We start from the raw sequence: 24,050 nt of genomic DNA, 5'->3' as shown, positions 1-24,050 counted from the left end.
GGCAGATGAGCTCTCGTTGCCCGGCACACTAGCTGCAGCTACACAGGCAAGTTGACCGTGAGACTCACTGTATATTAAATGGTATGGCAAAGGTTTTTGAACACATAATTGCTGACTATTTGTCTTTCTCTTTCAAACAATATATAGATGGAAATCAACGTTGTTGTTTTTTCTTGTTTTTTTTTTTGTAACAAAGGTCTACTATTACTAATTTATTGGTGTTGATAGACTCACTTAAATCTAACATGTGGAAGCAATCTCAGACTGACATTATACGTGGTCTGTTAGGAAAGTAATGAGACTGATTTTCTGTAAACGATGAATTTTATTATTTTTACAAATCAAGGTTATCCTCTTCAAAATAGTTCCCTTGGGCAGCTACACAGCGATGGAGGCGTTGTTTCCACTGTTCGTAGCAGTGCTGGAAGGCTTCTGCTGGAATACCTTTCAGCTCGTCGGTTACGCTCTTCTGGATATTATCCAAAGTATCAAAATGGCGTCCTTTCAAGTGGTTTTTGAGCAAGGGGAATAAAAAAAAGTCACAGGGACTGAGATCCGGCGAATAAGGGGGCTGAGGAACCACGGAAATCTTTTTTTTGGCCAAAAATTCATTGATGGAGACTGCCGTGTGACATGCTGCATTGTCGTGGTGCAGCATCCAAGTGCGTGCAATGTCTGGTCACCCTTTCCTGGGTCTTGCAAGGACTTCATTCGGTACACACGTTCAAATTTAACTCACTACTGATCATTCTCACCGTCAATCGACGATCTGACCTCACAAGAGACCTCACTCTTTCCACATTGTCATCCGTTTTTGAGGTTGAAGGTCTTCCCGCACGAGGTTCGTCTTCCACTTGTTCTCGGCCTTCTACAAAGGACTTCTGCCATCTGAACACTTGTGCCCTAGATAGTGCATGTTCTCCATAAGCCCTTTGTAACTTTTCATAAGTCACAGTGGCGGATTCGCCAAGCTTAACACAATATTTGATGGCACAACGTTGTTCAAACTTTTGCCAGTCCATTTTCGTAACGCACCTCACAAACACAACTTCACGTCAGACGCTCTCAACAATCGTGTAGCAACTGTAGCAAGTTGAAACTTGTACTGAGTCAATGGCAAATATTCACCTACCTGCCATGTGAAGGTGGGGGCAGCAGCGTTGCCGGTTCGTGCACAGTGTTACCAGTCTCATTACTTTCCTAACAGACCACGTATTTAATGTCTTGGCTAAAGCCTTTGATTGTGTGAAACAACTTTATAAACTTAACCAAATGTTTCAAATGGTTTACAAACTTTCTAAAAAACAGAACTTTTTCTGCTAAGATTGGTGAAACAGTTTCCTCAGAAAATAAACATCAAATAATATAGTAGTTCAACTACAGGCTGCCTTGATAGAACGACAAATTGAATAGAATGAAAATAAATTTAATAAGTGTAAAGCTTTAAGATGTACTAGGAAAGTTCATTTTACAGTATCTATTACATTAATCAATATAAAGTGCAAATGTGCTCTAACTATAAAGATTTGGGAATATTACTAGACTCAAGAATTAACTTCAAAAAGTAGAATCAGTTCAAAAACTTTTTATCAGATTACTATGAATGAAGTTTGGAAAGAATTGCTAAACAGCATTATTCCAAATGGCTAACACAGTTAAATATGTATACATTAGAAGAAAGAAGAGAATTAAAAAGGAACAGCTTTGTACATATAGTGAATGTGTTTTGAATAATATATCTTGTAAAATTCCGAAGTGGAACATGAGGAATATTTCAATTCTAGCATCTCACAAAAAGGCCCGAGGTTTAATAGCTGAACTTGTGGAAAGCTACAATATGAACTTAAATGATGTACAATTTTGTGCGATCTATTGTATAATTTTATATTCAATTTTGTAATTTTGTCTCTCCTATTTTGACACAGTGATGCACTGGGTTGTCATACTGTGATTATCATCATTAGGCAAAGGTAAAGATCCACGTGCATATAGCACCATGTCATAAAGGCATATTTAGGGGATGTGGGGGTAGTACCCCACACATTCTCGATCTTGGCCATTTTGTTCTGGCTGCCTTTACCCACAGGTACCCATTGATTTGAGGCTGGGTGAGCCCAAGAGCTGCTTTATGTGGGGACAAGGCCAGAAAAATTCCAACCTTTGATCACCCACCCTGCGAATCAAGCCTGGGTCTCCCTTGTGGCAGTCAGAAGTCCTACCGAATAGACCACTGTGGATCCATTAATTATATATTAATAAAAATTGCAATTACTGTTATATTATTTGATTCTCCCACTAATTTTAAGCATGTACAATTATTTAATGAAATTGTGTAACAACTGTAAGTTACTTTCCAATAAAGCAACATTTGTTGAAAATTATGGTAAAACACTAGATTTAAATATTGAAGGAAGAAAAAAAAATACGTACTTGACACACAGAATAGTAATTGTGATCGCTGATATAATGACTGCATATATCATCCACTGAAAATGAAAAGCAATTCTCACATGGGATATGATTGCTCTGATGCGGCTCCCTCCAAAATTCTAGATCACCTGAAAAAACATAAAAAATTACTTTATTCATTGAAATATATTGGCAAGTTCTTATGGTCCATTTTACAACACACACACACATTAATGTAATCAAAAAAAATAAATAAATAAATTTTTAAAAAAAGTATTTTGTAAATATTTTGGCATCTTGTTCTACAGAGCATTCCCTGACATTCGCTACGAGACTCGGCAGCGCTTGTCTTTCCCAGTGAACGGGTCCGCGACAGTCGCTAGAGTCAGCTATTAAAATTACAGTTTTCATATTGTGTACTAACCTTGACTACAGAAGGTGTTGAAAATGATGTCCCTCTGCTGCAACACATTCCTGGCATCTTTGAAGGAAATTGGCTTTTACATGTGCAAGTTCGTCTACTGTAATTCTCCCAATTTTTTCGTACAATACTCTCTTGTAACTCACGGATGGTGTGCAGATTGTCTTTGTATACTTTATTTCACCATTTTTCTTTCCACTTTCATTCAGAACAGACCCTGTTACTCTAAACTTTTTTACGAGGTTTAATATAAGCAACTGTCGATGACCCATTCTCCGGGAAAGACAAGTGCCGATGCCAGGATGCTTGCCGCCGAGTCTCATAGCGAATGTCAGGGAATGCTCTGTAGTATGTCCTGTAAAAAGAAATTTAAAAAAAATATATTTTAAATCTGTGATTCTAACTTCAGAACACTGAAAAAGTTCTAGCAAAAATTATATTTCTATTTTGGTTACTTTATGCTACTTATCTGTTTTGGATTGTGGCTACAAGGATGAATTATAAATTGGATGGGACAAAAACAATGTATAATTTTTCTTGCATGTACACATTGCTTGCATTGTACAATTATTTATTTCGTTGTCTATGGTTGTTATAAGCATAAAGACACAGCTTTTGTTGTGACGTTTCAGGAGAACACACGCTCCCTTCATCAGACATTTATTCATAGTTTGAATAAAGGTAACAGTCATAACAATGGTTAATTTTTTTTCAATAAAAATGAATCAGTTATACAAAGGATTTGGTCAGTGTTACATTGTTGTACCATAGCAACTTAACTGTGAAAGAAGCAATCTGTTTTTATTATTATTTTAGATGAAGCATGTGACCAAAAAGACAACGGTTTTTAAAAGAGTGACGGGAGACATAGATTTCAATGTCTGGAAAGCTTCATTCATTGCAGAAGAACACTGGAATAAATTTAATAATGAAAAAATGGTAACATAGACCCACAATGGAGTTTTCTTTTCCACAAGTGGGGTACGCCTTTAATGTAATGGAAGATACTATCAAGAATTTCTGAGATGATGATTTTCAATTGCCTGATGATATTTGGGATCTATAATTTTAAGAATGTGATGAAAATCTTCATCTGAAATAATAATAAAAACAGACTGCTTGTTTCACAGTTAAGTTGCTATGTTACAACAATGTACCAATGACAAAATCCATTGTACTGATTCCTTTTTGTTAAAAAAAAAAGTTAACCATATTTATGTGTGAAGCTTCCATCGGTTATATTTTGTATTATCTTTGCGCATCATGGCATGTAGACTCGAAAAATTGAGTTTTTATTTTCCATATTTTTACATATATTAGGTTTTGGCTCATATTTTACATATTTTAGTTATTTTTACATATTACTTCCATATTTCAGAATTTTTCTCAACATATACTCCATATTCGCGAATTAACTACATGTTGCCGTGAGACCGAAGAGCTGGGAGAATTTCTTGTGAATTGCTGACGAAGTCCGAATCGACGTTAAACAAATGAAAGTTTAAGACCTTTTTTATACCCTCCAATTGCGTTAATTACAATTTCTGTCATCCGAACAATATTTTAATTTTACACCTCCCAACCGTTCGCTTTTGCTATTGTAAAACACTTGAAATTCCTGTTTATTTACAATTGTTGTTAACAATAGTGCAAAAGGGTCCAAGCATCGACTCCGAGATTTGATTTTATGTAGCTCGTGAAGTGTCTTATATTATTAAAAATGTAAATTTTAAGTCCATATTTAACTCCATATTTTGGTGAAAATAACTAAATATGTACTTACATATTTAGCACATTTTTACTACATATAAATGTGTTCCCTGGTTATAACTGTATCTTTATTTAAACTAGGAATAAATGTCTGCTGAAGGAAGCATGTGTTTTCCTGAAGCATCATAACACACAGATGTGTTTCTATCCTTGTGACAACCATAAACCAGAAAAGAAATAATGAAAAGCAATGATTCATAAAAGACTTATCCAAGGTTTGAACTGGAGATCTCTGACTTTGCAGCAATGATCACAGAGATCAGCAGATATGCTGTCTGATGTTTTGCATAGTTTTGTTTTGAACAAAAATTTGCAAGATGCAAGCAAGCAAAGGGAAAAAAAAAGCAATTTAAACATTTTTTACAACTACAAGTACTATTTGTCATTTTCCTCACAAATAGTAATTCTATAAAATAAAACATTAACAGGGTCATTAACTAAGAACTAACCTGTATTAGTTGTGCTTTTATTCACAATAACCACATTTTCCAAATCAATAATTTTGACATTGCCGTTGTCATCAACAGCAATATTGTCCGGTGTAAGGTCGGTCAAGTATATCCCATAGGAAATATCTTTATCCGTAAACTGCTTCACTGCATACAATATCTGGTAGGCAATGTTGGCTCTCTTTCTCCACGGTGCATTATAAAATGAAACTATCGTTGAACCGGCATTCTGCACAACCACCACACGCCCACATGCTCCATAATATTTTGGTACTGGCCAACCTTCTTCAGCTGGAAACAACTGAAAATAGTGGATTACACAATAATAATAATAATAATAATAATAATAATGTCTTTTTTAAGTGCTGAGCACAGTACACAACCTAATACAGCACTAAGTTACATAAAACTCAAAAAAGTATAGTAGGGATAAATGTGCAAGATGCAGAAGTGAGTACAATATTTACATTTCAAGTTGTCATCTTCGGAAAGACTTTCTACTATACCTCTCATAAATGAATAATGCTCAGCAGACGAATGGTCCGATACACCACAACATCCAGTTACTACAATTAATGATAACGCATCATCAAGTATTTAGTGTTTTTATTAGTTCAGCAACATTGTTCCAATTTACTAAGATTAAGGAATTTTGCCTAGTGTTATATTTAAGGATCTTGTATCCAATAATAATAATAATATGCCATCGATGCTTAAAAATTGTAACGAAAGTTGTCCAAAATAATGATTAATGTTAGTGGGTGATTATTTTACCACAATAATAAGCATAAATTTACCAGTTTTTTTGCTTCAAAATATTCAAGAAATGCATCAGAATGTTGAGGGTCGACTGGACGTTTGGCAGCCAGCCATAAGGACGATTCTTTTCAAATTTTCCTCTCCATTCGAAAAACATCTTCGATATTCCAAAATATGAAAAATTACATACACTAGAATTCTTTCTAGAGCATTGACATGAATTTTCATGTTATATAGATATTATGAATAATTTAATAGATTTACGTAATTGCGAAACTTTTGAGAATATCTAGATAACAGCAAAAGCAAACTACGTGAAAATTCACGTCAATGCTCTAGAAGGAATTCTAAGCGTATGCATTTTTTTCATATTTTGGAATATCACAGCAGATTTTCGAATGAAGAGGAAAAATTAAAAAAATTCACCCTTATGGCTTCCAAAGGTCCACCCAAGCCTTAAAATACCTGGCATGTAATCACAAAATACAGTTTTTCACATAACATTGGCAAAACATTAATGAATACTTCAAATATTGCATAAATTAGACTCTGCAAAACTGTCTCGTGGCATTTTTGCCAACCGTGTGAAAGACCAACTTGGAGAAGGTATCAGCCGGTTACAGTAAATAAAATTGAAGATACTTTCTGATACCAGTACCACTGATATCTGATGATATTGATGCAAAAGTATTGATATCAGCTCAGCCTTATTATTAATGATAGTGGATACTAGATTTTTTAAAAAGTCATGCAACCCTAACTATGCAATATGAAAAGTGTGAAAGATATTCTTGCTGGGTTTTCTGCATGATAAATTATCATTCATTGAGATGTTTTTTTTAAATACTTTTAATTGCAATTTATTCCAAACAGGAAATCCCATAAATTAATTAATGGCTCAATTTGTTTATTTATTTACTTATTTATTTGGGTGAGAAAAGGAAAAATGAACTATCACGTCATATTTCAAAGTTTGGTGACTGGGGCCATGAGACTCTGTGATTTTTGACACAGACACCACTTAATGGCTTTAAAAATATCAAACATTCTAAAAAGTAACACAAGTCTTCCATCTGTACCTATCCAGGACAAGATTAATCCAATCTTTTTTATCCTTACTAATTTCCCTTACGTCTATCTCAATGTTATCCCTTCATTTTCGTGTTGGCCTTCCTACAGGTATCTTACCATCAGGTTTCCCAACAAGAATCATGTAAACTCTTCTTTCCTCTCCCATTCATGCCACATTTCCTGCCCATTTCTTCTTGATTTAATTATTCTAATAATATCGGGATATGAATACAAATTACGTAGTTCTAAATTACATAACCTTCTCCACTCACCGGTCTCCTCATCCCCTTTTAGGTCCCAATATTTTTCTAAGGATTTTATTTTCAAATACTCTGAACTTATGTTCCTTTTTTAATGTAAGGAACAAAGTTTTACATCCATATAATACTACATGCAAAATTACTGTTTTGTATATTTTAAGTTTTAGTTTCTTAGATATTATATGACAAGATAAAAGTATACGAAGAGAAAAGTAACATGCATTTCCCTGAATTAAGCCTGCTTTTTACTTCCTCTAATATCGTTTTCATTTGTTAGTATTACTCCTAAGTACTTGAATTTGAAAAATGGTTCAAACGAGTTGTTATCAATAATTAAATTTTGATTATTACCTATTGGTTTTGGACTGTAAGGACATATTTAGTTTTCTCTTTGCTAACTTCTAAACCTATATCTCTAGCCACCTTGAAAAAATATTGAAATTAAATAGTAATAATTAACTTAGTTTTACAGTTTGCTTATGTCTAGACTGATTGATAAATATAAAAGTAGGTTTAATTTATTTGGCAACCACTGGATCTACTGAAATCTTGCAGTTTCCACAGGTTAACATCCTTAAATTAATTTGGTTGATTTTAATTGACATGTTGCATTTTGTACACCCAAAAATTCCAATTAATCAGAACATTTCCACTACAAAATGTTTGTGTGAACCTCTTAAGGCCTGGCAGTTGAAAAACATTGGTCTAAGGGACTGACCACTTTGCCTGCAATTTTCTTAGAATTTCAAGGGTGGAAACAGCACATGATCATATGCGAACGACCAAGGTACCTCTCCCCTCCAACATCTAGCATATTGCCTTTCTCCACAGCAACCAACTGTTTCACCCTTCCCCTTCGATCGACTTGGTGTTTTAAGTCAACTTTGTGGACAGAAAGGGTAATCGGGACTGGACCTACAGTTTAAAGTTGGATCCGAACCACTTGGGCCTCCACCGGGTATCATACCCGGGACCCCTTGATTACAAAGCGATGATGCTACCACTGCACCACCGGGGAGGCCCCTCTCCCCCTTCGAGTGAGTAATATGCAACCTCTTGCGTTTCTTTGTCACGTTCCCCGTCTTTATCACTAAATATACTTACTATTACTCCTTTTCGGAGAACACAAGACGTTTCAGCTTACTATGAGGCTGCCACCTCAGACGTGGGAAGCACTTACAGTTTTTTTTATAAACAATATCGTAATGTTACACAGTCAGGATTCCATAAAACTTCTGCTTAACTTAATTTCACATAACTGCATCCACAAATAAAAATTTTCTTCCGAGATAAAAGTGTATTCTTAATCTTGAAAATATTGCTTGAGTACAATAAATCATTGATTTTAAATTAACTAACATCAGCCATCAAAATCAATAATTCATATCACTGGCAACCAAACCTGAAATCTTCATCAATAACCATTGGAACAGACTACAAATTTGCATCAAACAAATTACGACGTCATACTAGGACACAAGCATATTTCTTTTAATAATTTACATATCAAAAATTGAATTTTGTAAATTATGTGGGGGCGTAACATCTTCCTTAAATAAGATAACCTAAGTTCCATATTTCATGAACTTTACTGACGAGTTGTTTAATTTTTTCATGTTGGATCTAGCACAGATATAAACCTGACAAGTTTTCAGAAATGTCAGATGTTAATACTTTTTAAGGTACGATGATACGTGACTTACCTGAAGGAAAAGAGGTTCCGGGTTAACTTGCACGGTGGTCCAAATGTTGGTGTAAAGTGTCTCTTCTGCTGGTCCCCTATTTTTCCGAACAATTTTTTCGAAAAACTTTGGCACGTCAACATGTAGCGGGCACATCACCATACTGCTTCCACTTTGGACTTGGCGGAGAGACGAATTATGTTCCATCAACTCTGCTATTTTGTTAAAAATGTTCGAAACCTGAAACCCAGCTTCGTTCACTTTGCAGTCTTTTCTACCCAGCAAAGTCGAGCACACTCTATTGTCCAATTCGTCCAGTTCCCAATCGTGTGCAAGCTTCTTCAAGACAACCTTCTTTCCTTTGTAGGAGCCGTAGAGAACATTTTTCACTTTAAAAAGGTTTGCAAGCGAGCTGTCGATCTCAATTTGGTTCCCCAAGAGTGCAGGGCACATCGTAACTCCAAAACATGTTGGGCACGTGTCGAGCTGCGCAAGCCTCTTCTTCGATATTGTAAACATTCGAGAGTATATAGCCCATAATAGGAATCCAAGGAAGAGAATTGAAATCAAATAATACAGCCTGTTTTTTCTCCTCCAGTTGTTCATCAAAAGATGCCACCTGGACAAAACGTGAGAAAACAAAGTATTAGTAGTTTGAGTTGTGATTTGTGTGTATGGCTAACATAGGTAAATTGCCCATGGCTGTTTAATTCTCTATTCTTCTACATGGCACTTTTTCTTGTATGTACGCATTGCTTGCATTGTAGAATTGTTTTCCTGTAGTTTACGGTTATTACAAGCATAAGAAAACAGTTTTTCGTTCACAACTTCTTGGTGATCTAAAAACAATTTTGAAATTAAAACTTCTAAAAATTTTGGAAATTTTATGTGAGAATCCCTTGTGGAATGGAATGCACACAAATTTCAAAATTGTCAAGAAGTTTGGAATGTACATTTAATGAATTCAAAATGAGAAACTCTCTACCAGATGTGGAAACAACAGGAATATATAATATAAGTTGTTCATGTTCAAAGGATTATGTAGGACAAACAGCAAGGAAAATGGCAATAAGATGGCATGAACACGATTTGGACATTATAAATCTAAACCCAAGAACAGGTTTGTCAGCTCACATCATCGAAGAGAAGCATTTGATTAAAAAGGAGAAGGGTTTTAAAAAGATTGACGGGAAACATAGAGTTGTAGCTTCGTTCATTGCAGAATAACACTGGAATAAATTAAATAATGAAAATGGTAACATAGATCCAGTATGGAGTTTTCTTTTTCAAAAATGGAGTAAGCCACCGTCTTCAAAATTTAATGTAACAGAAAACGTCAAGAGACTTTGAATTACCTGATGATATTTGGGATTCATAATTTTAAATAAAAAAATAATGTGATCAAAATTTTTTTATCTGAAATAAAAATAAAACAGACTGCTTCTTTTCACAGTTAAGTTGCTATATTACAACAATGTAACATTGACAACATTCATTATATAAGGGATTATTTTTGTTTAAAAAATTGCTAACCATTGTTACAACTGTATCTTTAGTCAAAATGAAAATAAATGTCTGATGAAGAGAGCGTGTGTTCTCCTGAAACGTCACAATGAAAAACTGTTTTCTTATGCTTGTAATAACCGTAAACTACAGGAAAATAATTCTACATGGCACATTTTATTAAGGAATAGAATTATGTTTCTGGCAGGGCTAAGCTGATGGCACTATGAAACCAATATCAATACAGATTCCCATGGATACCAACATTAGAAAATTGTAACAACTGAAAGTAGTTAACAATATTCATAATCTCTTAATATGAACAGTTTTCCTTAAAATACATATTCATAATTTCACACACAATAAATAAAATCCATGTATCTACAATATTGTTGCAAAAATTATGAAATATTTTGCATAATTTACAGCAGGGTGGCTACTGTAAGACCATGATAAAATTCAAGTATAATTCCCAGTTTTCAAGGTGAACTTTCCAAAAATTCAAGGCTACAAGCAGGTGTTTTCTCTATCATAACCTTACGTAATATCGCCTCTTACCACACATACAAAGGCAAATATATTAACAAGAAATAAAGACAAACTTCACATAAAACACTGCCGCCTTAACTTATGTAAGAAAGGTCCCTTAAATTCTTCCATACATCTCTACAATAAACTATCACAAGATGTGAGGTAAGAACCAAAATTGATGATATTCAAGCACAAGATAAAATCAAGCTTCTGAAGCATGTTTTTTATTCTATAGCTGAATACATGGAAGCCACTTTTACATAAGACAAATGTACATAATGTAGTATAATCACATATTATTCTTGTAAAATTAAATGTCAAATGAAAGTGGGTAATTAGTATATCTTCTCGTTATATTTTTTTGTGATTTTGATATAATACCAGAGTAAGACCCAATTTTTTACAATTTTTGGCTATATATTTTGTATTTGTAAAATCTATGAATGTAGTATTGTATTGTAATGTAATGTAAGTATTGACATGTCCTATATTACCATGTACTACACTGTACACACCGGTAGTCCTTGGACGCAAATAAACTAAACTAATATAAAGGGTCTGTGTGATTCCAATGAATCCAAAAATTGTAAATTCAATACAATTTAACGGTATATATATTTAAAATATTAAATTTAAGGTGCGGAGTTTACACTTGCCATTTCATATACTCAGCCTAGAAATACATCTATAAACACAAATCACAAATGTTACGGGATATACTAATCTACGAAAACCTGTTAATTGTATAAGAATTTCAAACTCAAATTTTAACTAATCAACTTCAATATATGTTTTCTTGTAATAATCTTTCATCTGTCAGATAGACTGTTCTGCAAAGGACACTAACAAAACAAACGGATTGAGAGAATTCTGTTCTATTTTCCACACAACTTTCTTTTCCTTCCTAGATCAAAATAGAATCTAAACTGTGAAAAACCTTCCTCAGGGTATTTATAAATATGTATTAATTCAATGGTATTTTGATTAATAAAAGTTGCAAGTTTTCACGTCTACGGATAAAAATTCACTCAGAATTCACACACAATTCCCAGATCCAATAATTCACGCATAATTCCTGGAATTCAAGGAATTCCCGGTGAGTAGAATGTGCCTGTAAAGTCTCATGTGGCATTTGTGTGGATTCTGTGAAACATCTGGAGTGCAGAAAGTATGAAACAGTATCAGTGATTGAAATTCAACCAATACTTTCTGATATCGATATATATCGGTACCAGCTTGGTTTTGGATGATGGTAGAGCATAAATTATCCTCTGCATATTAAAGTTTTATTTCAATTCTGGAAGCTTTAAGTCAATGAACTGTACAATCCAAAGTTGTCTGATCTGTGTGGTCTTGCTCACTTTGAGGCATTGTGGCATTCACGCCTTTCAAATTAACATTTCCGCATTGAAGTTTGCACCACCGACTATGTTTTTGTTGAAAAAAATATTTTCAGCATATAAGATGATCCTCACACACAAAATTGCGGAGTTTGACTGTGGATAACATGAAAAAAGATTGTTGCCTAACTATACGGTGAAGAGTAAATTTTAATAGCAAATTTCCAATGGTAAGTTCTGCCATCGCCATAGGGTTAGGCAACACACAAAACATTATATAGTGCGTATTTCAGGATATAGGTGTCCCATTTTCATTGCCAGTGACTATACCAAATCAGTATTTTTTTTAGGAATTTTGAACTATTTTAAGTCTTTTTGAACCTACTTCAGGATTTTTAGAGCCTAACTTAAGATTTTTAGGACCTATTTTAGGATTTTTCGAACCTATTTTAAGAACCTACAAGCAGACTTTTTAGAACCTAAAAATCCAAGGTCTAGTTATCATAACTGACAAAGTGAGCATGGAAAACACATAACGAAAGTAAACGTACCTATTCTAAAATCTTGAATAAATTAAAAGAAGAATTGGGGATCTAATGTTACAGAAAAAAATTACAGCTAAATTATTTGCAATGCAATGGATATAACATCACACCACCAATCACTACCAACAATTAATTGATTCTGCACATGCTTTTCATTATTCCATGTCCAAATACTTTGTGAGGTGTTCATCAGTGGCGTAGCATTATAGTACGCCCATATGCCCGGCGTTCCCAGGTTAAAATTTCAAAAATGTGTAAATGCTGTAAAAGTAAATCTTGACTAATTTCATATATGTTTGACCTTCATGGCATTATAATAGCTATTTCTCGTGATCCGCTTGCAACGCTCCACTAACAACACCCATCCTAGCATTTTCTTCAATGCCTTTCCTGGCTGGATGCCCGGCAGGTACGGCGTAAAGAACTCTATATTTCTTGCTGTCTATCTGGAGGGAAAGCTTGGATCTCTAAGCACACAAGGAATGCTCTCTCGTACGCCAGCGTACGGAGCAGAGAGCTACGTGATTGTTCTAGGGTTCACGTGACCCTTCCTGCCTTCTGAAACAGACGACAGCGGTAGAATTTCTACCTGGTTCTTCGCGCTCATGCCACTCGTGCTATGTGATGCTACAATATGCAATATTGACTGACGTAACTTTACCAAACTCAAACATACCATTTCTTAATGACCACTGCATTGTATAATTTATCGCACGAACAGCGATGTGCATTAAAAACTAAAAGATCAACACAGTTTTTGTCAAATAAGTTGGTGAAGTCCTTGTGGTAGAAGTTCAGCCTGTGGCTGCTCTACCACTTAACCTGCAAAACTATTCATTTTTTATTATTATTATTTTTTCGTTAGGATCTAACTGCTTAACCTTTTGCCGCCCAATGCCTTTTTCATATGTAAGCTTCTCTGTCCCGAGCCGATTTTGAGCAAAATGCAGAGTTTCAATTAAATGAGTGTAGATCGGAGGCTAATTGCCCTAGAGAGATGAGTGATATACCGTTGTACGCGGAATGAACCAGAGATTCAGACTATATGAAATTTTTGCAAATTAGGCGTATATGTGGCGGGGGGAGGGGGCTAACTCTCAAAATTCCAAAATTTCGGGGGAAAAACTTTTGTTCCCCCACCCTCCCCTCAAGCAAAAAGTACATGACAGTGTCGACATGCACATGGAAATGATACAGCGTCTCGATCGAGATGCTTGGGACAGTGAGGGTTACATTTGGGTATCTCGTTCGAGACGCTTGGGCGGCAAAAGGTTAATATTGGGTCAATGGAAATGTTTAGCATTCATTTGAAAACTCTTAACATCGAATGGTCTGTGGACAAAATTATTTTAAAATGTTTATCACCATTCTCAAGATGCAATAAACAGTGGTCTGAATTACTAATTGGCACTTTATGAGTGTCCCTTTATCAACTTCATAAATATCATCACTCATATTCATATTCGCAATTAACCAAAAGTGGTAGAAAAGCGAAGTAAAATAAACCAAATCAATCAGTAGTTGGATCATCCACAACAATGACATCTACTGTTGTTCAGAGGCGCTTGTGATTCAGGTAGGTTTTCTAATGACTTGCATCATACCAAAGGTTTAAAACACCAGAGTTCAAAAAATTCGTTCCTCAGTGAGGCATCTCATTTTCTAGCTAAAACATGCATGGGTGATGTTTTATTGAAAACCCAGCTGACTTCAGGCAAATAAACAATACCTGTGGCAACTAATTCCATAGTAAATTATTAAGCAAAAAAGGCCCGACCCTTCCTTCGGACTTGGCGTTCCCACCCGAAATGCCCATGCTACGCCACTGGTGTTCAGGTTTAATATTGGGATTATGTGCAAATTTTAGTGCAAAATTCAGATTAGCAGTGTTGTAATGCAATATTTATGTTCTATGTTTATAGTTATTCAGAATAATTCTGTATTGCTGAAATGTACAATACTGAAAGTGTCAGTCAAAAAGACTTCAAGAAATATTTCTTGCAATACATATATGAGTCACTCCACACACACAGTTGTGAATCATTAGAAGAAATCTCAAAGCAAGATTCAAAACAATTTAGAACATGCATGCAGTTGAATTCTATGCAACTACAGTGCAAGTGCTTTCTACAAACTCACAGCTCCCATATTCATGGTAACAGATTAACAATGATTCATACAAGGAACGTTCAAAAAAACAAATTTCCTGGGTTTGTCATCAACCGTAACATGTACTCCGAAAAAACAAATATTATTAGAAAACCATGAAAAAAGTTTTTGTGCTTACAAGCAGCTAGTTAGTTGGGGTGTTGGTAGGGTGACCATAATACAAGGTAACCAAAAAAGTTCTTGCCGTTTTTGACGTCCCATTAATCATGCGCTCACAGAGCAAAAACAAAATGACGCACGTGCCTGCCAAGCGATCGGGAGTTAGTCTGACCATCGACTGTCAGTAATACAGGCACATTGCGTACACACAGCAGTCATAGCTCATCCAGTGTCGAAGAGAAATGGAGGTATCGAAGCAGCTTGTTCGCGTGTGTTTGTTGTATGACTTTAAAGTGGGCCTGTCAGCTGCCGCATCAAGTCACTGCATTTGCCAGGCATTTGGGGAGAATGCCGTGAACGAATGCACTGCCAGGCATTGGTTCCAGAAATTCCATTCAGGAGATGTGAGCCTTTTGGATGAACCTCGCAGTGGACGACCACATGTGTTGGATGACGAGGGCCTGAAAGCAGCCATCGAGGAGGACAGTGGTCTAACGTGTGATGAACTTGCAGAAAGGTTCCATGTTTCCGCTGAAACATTCAGACTGCACCTGCATGGGATAGGGAAGTCATACAAGTTAAGCAAGTGGGTACCCCTCACATTGTCGGCAGCCAACAAGGAACAACGAGTGACAGCCTGTTTGTATTTTGATCCAAAAACGGGACTTTGTTTTCCCCCTCCTGAAAAATCGCCGAACTGTTCAGAATCTCCCCCCCCCCCCTCCTTCTCAACTCTCAGTAAAGGTAAGTCATACCAACACGATAGACTTATTGTTCTCAAACATGGAAGCAAGATTTTTCATCTGTTCAGTTATTGTTCAGGATTGAGCAAACATGCTCAACGGAGTGGATGTACTAGGCAAGCGTAGCACAATTTCCACCGCATTCAGAAGGATGTCGTACTTTACGTGGTCCACTTCTAACTTAGCAAAAATTATGTACCCATTTATCGGACAATTAAACCTTATTTTCATTTTCTTTCCAGTCTTTTCATTCTTCGTGCAGGCCCGCATTGAAATTACATGTACGATTTTTGGTCATATTTATTCATTGCTCTAGAAATAACGTAAACCACACAAAACAATAAAAACCGCAACGCGAACAAACTTAAACAATGCTGTCTGCTCAAATCTTCTCAACGAAATTGTAGCATTTGGATTCTTATGGGCAATTAGCAAAACGTGACAGAAAAGCGACAATAAATATAAAAAATAACAAATTTCTGTGAATAACTTGAAACAGTGTTTCTATGACATTAGTTCCAATATTTTATCATTTTTTTTGGCATGAAATGTCTCAAATTTAGATTTAATTTTCGATCTAACTTTTTTATAAAACGGGACATGTTGAGGATTTTTGAAATATGGATGGTCAAAATGGGACGTATCGTCACCCTAGGTGTTTGTTACATGCTGTCAAGGTCACGAAGTCTTGTCTTGTCTTTGATCAAATCTTATTGAAATCTATTTTCACTGAGCAGTCTGACATACAATAGTAGTTTTTGTTAGTTGTCCTTCCAATGGCTCATTGCTCATTTTCAGCAAAATATTACATATTACTTTGAACTCCTGTTCTTCGGACATTAAAATGCAGAAATTTTAAGAATTTGTAATTTTTTAAAAAATAAAGAAGCCATTGTTGCAATTTTTTACTTATTTCCTTCCTCTTTGTATAAATTGTGTTACGTTTCTTTAACTAAACAATAATAATTGAAAACTGCTTTACAATATAAAAAGAATCTCTCGGGCTATCGACCAGGTGAGTTGTGGAAAAGATTCCAAGCTTCCGAGAGCTAACATCACTCTCATCTTCAGGGTATAAGTGATGAGAGAATCTTTTCATCATTCGTCGCCAGGAAAACTTCAAGACTTACTACTTTACAATAGTTTTCTAAAACCATATCAAGCCCCATGAAATTGGCATGTCCCACTCATCTCTCTAGCTATAGTCCGTCACAGGGTCCCCTCATTATGCAATTTTTCATCTCAGCATCTCTTGTCTTTTCTAAACTTACAAACTTATCAGCGACGTTTGCAGAATGATTTCAGTTATTTATACAAAATTGTGAATGGCAAAATCCGCTGCAACACACTCCTTGAGGAATTCCACTTTCAAGTACCTATGCGCACAACATGCAACACAAGATTATTTTATACAAAAAAACCTAGACTAGAAATTCAAAAATGATCTCTCTTTTACAGACTTGCAGCACAATACAATGATCTCCCTTCAAGTATTGATATATTTTCCTCCGAGTTTACCTTTTGGTCTTCTATCAGAAGAAATGCTTGTAATTAATATCACATAGTGCCATCTTTTACTTATTTTTTTGTTCATTTGCTATGCACTTTTATGTTGTTTTGTTACTCTTAATTATTTTTTTATTTTTTTCTTTATTATTATTATTGCTATCTCATTGTTCAGAGTAAAATGGCCACTTGTGCTGTATCTGGAATTTTCTCAATAAATAAATTGAAAATAGCCGCTAGTTCACAGTTCAAAATCAAAACAGCAGTCTAATAGACCCGTCCATAGTAGTTTTGTGATAGTACTTATGGGTTAACCTTTTAGAAAAATCATTTTCCTTTTAAAAATTTTAACCTGGGATTCGCTGATGAAAAATTCGGGAACTGTTCCAAATTGTTCAACACGAAGACTGGAGACCATCCACATTTTTTTTAAACCCTATTTACAATTAAGACCAGACGTGGCATATGGCAAGATCGAGGGTGCTTGTAGTATCACATGATGTTCTTCACTCATTAGCCTACCGGTTCTGGAAAAAAAAAGGCTAAAGGAAACTTATTTTTTGACTGTCCCTCATAACACACAAATAACAATTATACCCATAAAATTGTTTCGTCAGCACATCTATGGCAAAACATGAAAATCTGCAGTGCACAAATACACAAAGAGCAAGACATAAGGATAAGCATCATAAGCATAGCGGAAGTAAAAAAAAAATAAACCTTGGTAGAAAGTTTGACATCACGCCAGCTTTTCTGTTCCAACTTCCCGAAAGATCCACACAAACATAATTTCAGCATACTGGATTGGACCTATCTGAAACATGCAGAAATAACCACATATATAGTACAACAGTTCAGTATGATAGAACTAACATGAGAATACTAAGGAAAGCAACAAAGCATACACACGTATATTATTGTTATAACATTGTACAATCAGCATACCAGACAACAGACAATCCTGCTAAACACAATACAGCTGAGAATACAGATAAAGGCCAATTGAAGATACCATATAAAGAGCAGAAAATATTAGGGCTGCCGATACCACTCTGAACCGATACTTATACTGTTACCGATACTTGGAAATTGTAATAATTGATCAATATTAGTGTAGGTATCTTACTCCAATTGTATGCATCAATGTACCAAGAATTTTGCTTCAAAATATTTGAAAATTACATCAGGATATTAAAGTACATGTTATGTAATCACAAAATCCAGTTTTCTTACAGCAAAATAAAAACTAAGTCCGAATTGTGCATAATTTCCAGGATACCTAGACTCCACGAAAGTGTCGAAGCATTTTTCAGCATAGGTGTAACTTGGCAGGGGCAAGGGGAGCACTTGCTTCCCCAAAATTTTGGGTTTATTAAAATTTACAAGTTAGGAGACCCAAAAAGCAAAGTAATAAAGAATATTATTTGTGATTTTGCGAACGTCACAGTTATTATGCAAATTATCCTGGACGTTGTTTTTATCCGATGGAATACTTTTTGAGTCTCTTACCCCAAAATTAGGCCTAGTTTGACTCTACCCCCTCAAAATTAGGCCTAATTTAATTCTGCCCTCAAAATTAGGCCAAATTTAATTCTGCCCCCTCAAAATTAGGCCTGCTTTAATTCTGCTCCCTCAAAATTAGGCCTAATTTAATTCTTTCCCCCTCAAAATTAGGCCTAATTTAATTCTGCCCTCTCAAAATTAGGCCTACTTTAATTCTGCCCCCTCAAAATTAGGCCTGCTTTAATTCTGCCCCTCAAAATTAGGCCTAATTTAATTCTGGCCCCTCAAAAATAGGCATGCTTTAATTCTGCCCCCTCAAAATTAGGCCTAATTTAATTCTGCCCCCTCAAAATTAGGTCTAATTTAATTCTGCCCCCTCAAAATTAGGCCAAATTTAATTCTACCCCCTCAAAATTAGGCCAAATTTAATTCTGCCCCCTCAAAATTAGGCCCAATTTAATTCTGCCCCCTCAAAATTAGGCCCAGTTTATTCTGCCCTCTCAAAGTTAGGTCCCAAGTTACGCCCATGTTATTGAGGACCCCATGAAAAATCAAAATGCCGCAAAGTATCGGCTGGTATCAGTAAATAAATTTAAACCGATACCACTATACATCGGCATAGGTATCGGCTCAGCCCTGGAAAATATTTTAGTACAGAGAAACAACAAATTTGGCACATTTGTGTCTCACACATGCTTCTGATAATGAAGTGGGAGGGGGGGCGAGAAACAGTAAAAGGAATTCTAAATCTCACTAAGCAACTTAGCCAAATCAGTTAATTTAAGTGTCTCTAGGAACAGAATCATCATAACCTGAAATACTGAAATGGCCAGTGATCGGAACGCTACATTTTAAAAGTAGCTTCGCTACAGCTACAGCTACTCTTCGAAAATGTAGCTTCGCTACAGCTACAGCTACATTTACCAAAAAGTAGCTCGCTACGCTACTCCTGTTCGCTACTCGCTACTTCGCTAATTTTTGCGCTACTTCTGCATAAAAAAATGAAAACAATGATATGGGTATTAAAAAAATCCCCTACTATTGGTAAATAGATTGTTATTTTTTTATCATGATTCCAGTCATTCGATAATTTTGATAGCAATGTTACTTCAGTTACTTATTTTTAAAATAGTTTTTGAGAATACCATACCTACGCAAGTGGCATACCAATTCAAATTTGATATATGAATATTGCAATTAGGGTGTTGCCCAAATTAATTATTACAACTATACACAAATAAAATTTGGTAGGATTACGTATTTATGTTCACATCAACATATTTTTCTTGAGAATAAATATTTCATTTTTTATGGACTGATATGAAGTCAGCCTTTTGAATTAAAAGAACCTGGAGCCCTTTGACTACAAAAGGGCCCCAGGTTCGATACCCAGCAGAGGCACATAGTGGTTAGGATCCAGTCTCGATCAGATTATCTATGCTTAAAATGGACTCACAACAAAAACTAGGAAAGATGCCAAGTTGGGAGGATGAGATCCACCTGCTCCTCCATTCCCCACACTGCTCATCATTCATCATTCTTCCTCGTTCTCACAATTAGCCGAAAGTGGCAGAAAGGGACTATAGATTAGAGAATAATTAAATAAAATATTCATCCTCATTGTCATGATTGAGAGAAGTGGAAGAATAGATGAGGAGGTAAACAGAAGAGGACAAATGAATGGTGGTGGACTATATCAAAGCGTTAGAAGATTAATATGGAATAGGGATGTACCTATGAAATGCAAGAATGTAATATGTAACATACTATGTGCCAATAATTACGTATGGAGCAGAGACTTGGACAATGACATAGAGAGACAAAGAAAAGATGCAGGTAGTGGAGATTAAATTTCTAAGGAGTCTTTTGAGGAAGACTAGAAGGGATAGAATAAGAAATGAGGAGATCCGACAGACAGTGGGTGTAGTGAAGCTTCAGGACAGAATAGATCAGGCACAGGTGAGATGGTTCGGACACATGAGGAGGATGGATGCTGAAAGACTACCAGTAAGAGCTTACAATGCACAAGGAGTGGGAATAAGGCCAAGGGGGAGACCAAGATGTCGGTGGAAAGAGCAGATACTGGAGAGTGTTAGGAGACAAGATTGGAACACCTTGGAAAGAGAGGAGTTGTGAAAGACCAGGAAAAAATGGAGAGGCTTGACTTCTATGCCGACCCAGCCAGAGGCAGGAAACGGCGAAGGATGATGATGTCATGATTAGCAAAAGTTACAGAAAAGTGACGCAAAAGTAGGAGAAATACATAAATTTGAAAACTATGTATATTAACTAAAGAAAATTGTCGTTTCTGCAGGAAAGTCAATAACTCGTACATACTTTTTGCAATATGATAAAATTATTGAGGAAACTGTCGTATAAACCTGAGTGTTCTAAACGTATTGTAATTTTAAAATTTGTGAACAAATACTATCGCGAAAATAATTGTAATTACAGAAACTCTATCATTCTTGTAACAATAATTTCTTGCTGGTGAGATCCTATATACTGACGATGATCAATGCTGTTAACGTACTGAGCCATTTATTGCTGGCACTATTCCCTTGTCAGTACAGTGGATATTCCATTGCTCATTTTTGCACTGTAAGTTGTGTCTTACACAGCAATTAATGACATTTTGGTGTCTCTTACACCATGAATATCCACAGGATTTGTTCGGGGGGTGACGCAAACGAGGCACTTTTTTCCAGTGGTGCAGCAAAAGAGGCAAAATAGCGATGCAGCTAAAAAAACGTAGCTCTTAGCAGGAATATATTAATTTATGTCAGTTAGTTATCTGGATATCTGAATTCTTCAGATACTAATTAAATTACGCAGATATCTATAATCTACAATCTAGATAATCTGTATCTCCATGTAATAGACTGTCTTTATCCTCCTGCAAAATTAAGGGTTATTGTCATTTTCTGACGCTGTTGCCACATTCAAAAATTCACCTCAAAATGCCGAGAAAAATGTAGCTGTAGCGAAATTTTCGCTACAACTACAGGAATTTTGTAGCTTCGCTACCGCTACAACTACAATTTTCAAAATGTAGCGTCGCTACAGCTACAGCTACAAATTTTGTAGCTAGCTACAGTAGTGACGCTACAAGTAGCTCGCTACTTCTGACCACTGGAAATGGCCAATACTTGGCAGTACTGAAGCATGTCTCTACAGCAAATATTTTGTTCAGTAATCTTTACGAGAAAACTTCTATCAGCAGCAGTCAAACAGGAAAGTTTAGTAACAATTGGTATTAGTCCACTAATGTTAGTAAATTAACAAAGACTAGTTGAACAATGCAAGTCACAAGATTAGTCACTTACTGTTTCTCAGTTTATATTAATTGAAGAATGAGTACAATATTTTTACACTAATAGTATTGCATGCTCCATAATATTACATCACATTTCTACAGGCCTCCCCGGTGGTGCAGTGGCTGCATTGTCACCTTGTAATCTGGAGGTCCAGGGTTCGATACCCGGTGGAGGCACATAGGGGTTTGTATACTGCTTTCAACTGTAGGTCCAGTGCCGATTAGCCTTACGGTGCATAAAGTGGACTTAAAACAATACTGAAGAAGGAAGATCACTTTTCTAAATCTGAAGGATAATCATTATAATGAAAACGAATGACAATTACATAAATTAAACAAAGGGACGCTTAAAAAGTGTTTTGTTCATAATCAGTACAGGACTCAAAACTGTAACCTTTGGTGAAAATGAAGAATGTTTGTATTTCAATTTTTCATATTTTGCATGACCTTTTTGGCACTTTTAATTCATCTACTTAAGGCTTGACTGTACCTTGGCGTCTGTAAGGGTGATTTTTTCAAATTTTCCTCTCCATTCGAAAAACTGCTGTGATTTTCCAAAATATGAAAAATTACATCCATCTAGAGCATTGATGTGAATTTTCATGTAGTTCTATTATGTAAGTCTATTAAATTACACCACCCAGCATTTTTGAAAAAAAAAATCGGATGATTTCAAATCAATAGCTGATTCTGTAGTATTTTGAATGCTGATCACGGAAATGACATTCATTTTTTTCCCATTACGTCAGGATTTTTCACAATTTCACAATCAAAATTATCATACTTGCCAATCCATTACGCCTATTATAGAACGCAACAAAATAAATTTAAGCAAGCAAAATTTTGTATGTTTACAAACCAAGAGGTGATTCTGGAAGTGTTTTGAATGATGATGATGGATATAACATAAAATTCATCCCATCACGTCAGGACTTTCCCCTAGATCAGGACTTTTCTCCACGTTATTAAGTTCGATCAACCCACTACATTATACCATTGAGTTTTGGACATTTTGTGTGAAGGAAATTTTTATGAGAGATGGAATTTACGTAATCGAAGTTTACAATCTTCATGCCAATGTGTCTTGTGAAGATAGAAGGGGGATTAAATGCTTACTACTCTTTGTGCATTTATAGTTCAAAATTGGAGGATTAGTATTCTAGAAAACCAATATTTTATCATCTAAACAGAGCCATCTATTGAGGAAATCATGGAACTACACATTTTATTTTGAAATAAAGGCACTTAATATATTGCTATTTTCTGAAAAAACTACACATGATGGGTAAAAATGGATTTCATTATTGGAATCAGCATACTGAAATTATTCAGGCACAACAGTCATCTGTGAGTCATTCGAACCCATGCACGCCTGTGTTATTGATATCTAGGAAACAGTGAAAGGAAACTACATGAAAAGTCACGTCAATGCTCTAGATGAAATTCTAAGTATATGTAATATTTTCATATTTTGGAATACCACAGCTGTCTTTCGAATGGAGAGGAAAATTTGAAAAAAATCACCCTTACAGATGCCAAAGGTCTAGTCGAGCCTTAAAGGGAGGAGTGACAATTCCCCCAAGGTCCTTTTCTCTCAGGCAGCTGGGGAGCACTGTTGCCAACTTAGCTCTTTTGGACCCAAATCGGGGTCTTCCGTGCACTCCTTTAGCTGTGAACTGTGGCACCCACCCACTGCCCCATTATGATGCCATGGCCCACACAGTCCAACTTTTGCCATGAGTGTACATTTTACAAGTGACATGATATTATTATATTGGCTGCATCACCCCAGCCCCTCTTACCTCCCCAGCTAGTTTCATATAGTGCTTTGGCTGAGGTGAAGATGAGGACATTGTTATCTGGTAATCCCTTATTTTCGATTTCATACAACCATCAGTGGATTATTGAGGTGGGTGATGCTGTCAGATCTATACGGTGAAAACTTAAAGTAGAGTTGCAAAAAAGCTGGCTTTT

At 35.7% G+C, this 24,050-nt stretch overlaps 1 protein-coding gene across 3 annotated transcripts in view; it reads right to left on the bottom strand.

The window, feature by feature from the left end:
* LOC145979817 (divergent protein kinase domain 2A) overlaps positions 1-24,050 on the bottom strand; it is a 38,413-nt gene that overhangs the window by 8,076 nt on the left and 6,287 nt on the right. For 2 of the 3 annotated variants that reach the window (XM_083112839.1, XM_083112840.1), the window contains exons 2-5: positions 17,978-18,071; positions 8,843-9,440; positions 5,050-5,350; positions 2,431-2,558 (exon numbers count right to left, since the gene is read on the bottom strand). In XM_083112839.1, the coding sequence (XP_082968965.1) occupies positions 2,431-2,558; positions 5,050-5,350; positions 8,843-9,440; positions 17,978-17,997 (1,047 nt within the window). In that variant the 5' untranslated portion in view covers positions 17,998-18,071. The remainder of the gene's footprint in view (positions 1-2,430; positions 2,559-5,049; positions 5,351-8,842; positions 9,441-17,977; positions 18,072-24,050) is intronic. The other variant, XM_083112838.1, reaches the window with a different exon arrangement.

Source organism: Lepisma saccharinum, chromosome 26 (genome assembly GCF_977018435.1).
Source record: "Lepisma saccharinum chromosome 26, izLepSacc3.1, whole genome shotgun sequence".
NCBI lineage: Eukaryota > Metazoa > Arthropoda > Insecta > Zygentoma > Lepismatidae > Lepisma > Lepisma saccharinum.
This window is presented reverse-complemented; position numbering and strand designations above follow the sequence as displayed.